We start from the raw sequence: 2,085 nt of genomic DNA, 5'->3' as shown, positions 1-2,085 counted from the left end.
CTATGTTGATCCTGGTTCGTGTGACGGCCCCTCCCCTTTGGTACCGCGGACCATATTTTTTACTGTAACTTGATGGATGTTCTGTGCTGCCACTTGATCCCCCCTTATTTCATACGTTCCCCCATTAGCTGGGAAGTAGACCACCTGGTAAAATGTCGATGGGATGGCCTTCATTTCATGGATCCATTTTCTCCCTAGGATGGCATTATACTGGGAGCTAGAATCTACCACCATAAATCTGGTGAATACCGTTGTCGGGCCGGCTGTAACTGGTAACATCAATTCCTCCATGGGCTCTGTCATGCTGGCATTTAACCCATACAGATTGGTTCGAGGAGCTTTCAACTGAGCTCTACCGATATTCATCTCCTCCATGGCCCCCTTAAACAGCAAATCTACTGAACTTCCGCAGTCTATCAACACTCTCTTTACCAGATAATTACCCATCGCTATAGTAATCACTAATGCATCCTCATGCAGGGAAATTACTGACTCCAAGTCTTTTAGGGTGAACATTATGCCTTCCTCACCCTTTGCGGTTCCCTTAACTAACCGCGGTATGCTGACGACCTCGTTCACCTGTTGAAAACTCGCTATCTTTCTCACCTTTTCTCTGTGTGCATTTCTTCCCAGGGTTTTTCCACTAAAGATGACATTGATGGTACCTAGAATTCTAGCCGAAGCAGGCACTTTCTCAGCTTGGCGAACCTCTGCGACAAACTCCCTGAGCATCCCCTTTTTAATCATTCTCTCCACTAACCACTTCAAAGCATAACATTCATTCGTGGCATGATTCCTGATTTGATGATATGCACAGAATGGCTTCCCTTCTATTGCCACCGGTGTGCTCCGCGGACCCTTAAAGTATTGTTGCCCCTTAATTAGAGGCAAGATTTCCTCTAAGGGTCTGTTAAGCAGTGTCTGTTCGATTTCTCGGTATGGCTTCCTCTCTCGGATATCCCTTCTGCCGCGGTCTCCTGTCCTATTCGGACCTCGGCTCTCCCCTCTATAAGCTCCTTTCTCTCTTTCTTCCATTCTACTTTTTCCCTTCCGATCATCTCGGTCGACAACCTGCATTGCCTTTCCTGCTCTCTTTTGTTCCTTCGCGTTCCTCTGCATTATATCTTCGTAACGTATGTATTTTTCTACCTTGGGATACAAAGCATGCAACGAAGTGATTTCGATTTTGGAAACCGACTCATGAACCCTGGTTCCCGCCCTCAAGCCGTGCTGGAAGGCTATTACCGCGGTATGTTCATCCAAATTTTCCACTCTCAATGTCTCCTCCTTGAACCTGCATAGAAACTCTCTCAATGATTCAGCGGACCTTTGTTTTATGTTGAAGAGAGTCGTGATATCAACCACCCTTCTTTTCTGGTGTATGAAGTGGTCAACAAACGTGCGCTCCAGTTCTTCAAACCTTTTGATGCTCCGCGAAGCCAACCGATAATACCAATCCGAGGCTCCCCCCTTTAAACTTGCGGGGAACATCATACAGCGAAGCCTATCATAATTACCCTCCTGCCACAACGACATCTGCTGCCGGAAATGGTGCAAATGATCCGTCGGGTCTCCCTTCCCATCATACCTCTCAAACCTGGGTTGGGAGAACCTCTTAGGCACTTCCGAATTCCATATCGAATCTGCCAGTGGATTTTTGTTGAGGCTTGCAACCTCCTTATGCGTAGCACTCTGGTTTGCTTTTTCTACTGCGCGGGTTATCTCCCTATCCTTCTCAATCATAGCTTGTACTGCCTCCAATGTGATACCCACTGTTTGTTCTGCGTCCGGTGGTGGGTACTCCTCATTTTCCCCCTCCACTTCGCTGCTCTGATGATCATTCCGCTCCGTTTCACCATGTGTAATCTATCTCTTCTTTCTCAACTCATCATTCTCATTTCATAGCCTGACTATCTCCTCTTGGAGAAATCTGGTAGCGTCCGCCACCACACCAGATATTTCTTCCTCTCCTACTCTTTCTTCCTCTCTTACCCTTTCCACCTTGGTGCTCTCTATTTCCTCCACCACTTCTCTAACCATTGCTTTCTTAGGTCTTCCTACTCCTCTTTTCACTACAGTAGCCAT

The 2,085-nt window shown here is 46.9% G+C and overlaps 1 protein-coding gene across 1 annotated transcript; it reads right to left on the bottom strand.

Annotated features, from left to right (window-relative positions):
* Positions 1-2,085, bottom strand: LOC147496969 (uncharacterized). The gene is made up of 3 exons (XM_086562715.1): positions 1,912-2,085; positions 1,454-1,830; positions 1-1,294 (listed from the first exon to the last, which is right to left on the bottom strand). The coding sequence occupies exons 1-3, from the start codon at positions 2,083-2,085 to the stop codon at positions 1-3; spliced, it is 1,845 nt and encodes a 614-aa protein (XP_086418841.1).

This window comes from Coptis chinensis, chromosome 5 (genome assembly GCF_015680905.1).
Source record: "Coptis chinensis isolate HL-2020 chromosome 5, ASM1568090v1, whole genome shotgun sequence".
Classification (NCBI taxonomy): Eukaryota; Viridiplantae; Streptophyta; class Magnoliopsida; order Ranunculales; family Ranunculaceae; genus Coptis; species Coptis chinensis.
This window is presented reverse-complemented; position numbering and strand designations above follow the sequence as displayed.

Coding starts and splice junctions, on each gene's coding strand:
- LOC147496969 (XM_086562715.1), bottom strand. CDS start 2,085: ATGGCTACTGTAGTGAAAAGAGGAGTAGGAAGACCTAAGAAAGCAATG. Junction 1,831..1,911: donor GATTTCTCCAAGAGGAGATA/GTCAGGCTATGA, acceptor AATGATCATCAG/AGCAGCGAAGTGGAGGGGGA. Junction 1,295..1,453: donor AAGGGGGGAGCCTCGGATTG/GTATTATCGGTT, acceptor GTTTCTATGCAG/GTTCAAGGAGGAGACATTGA.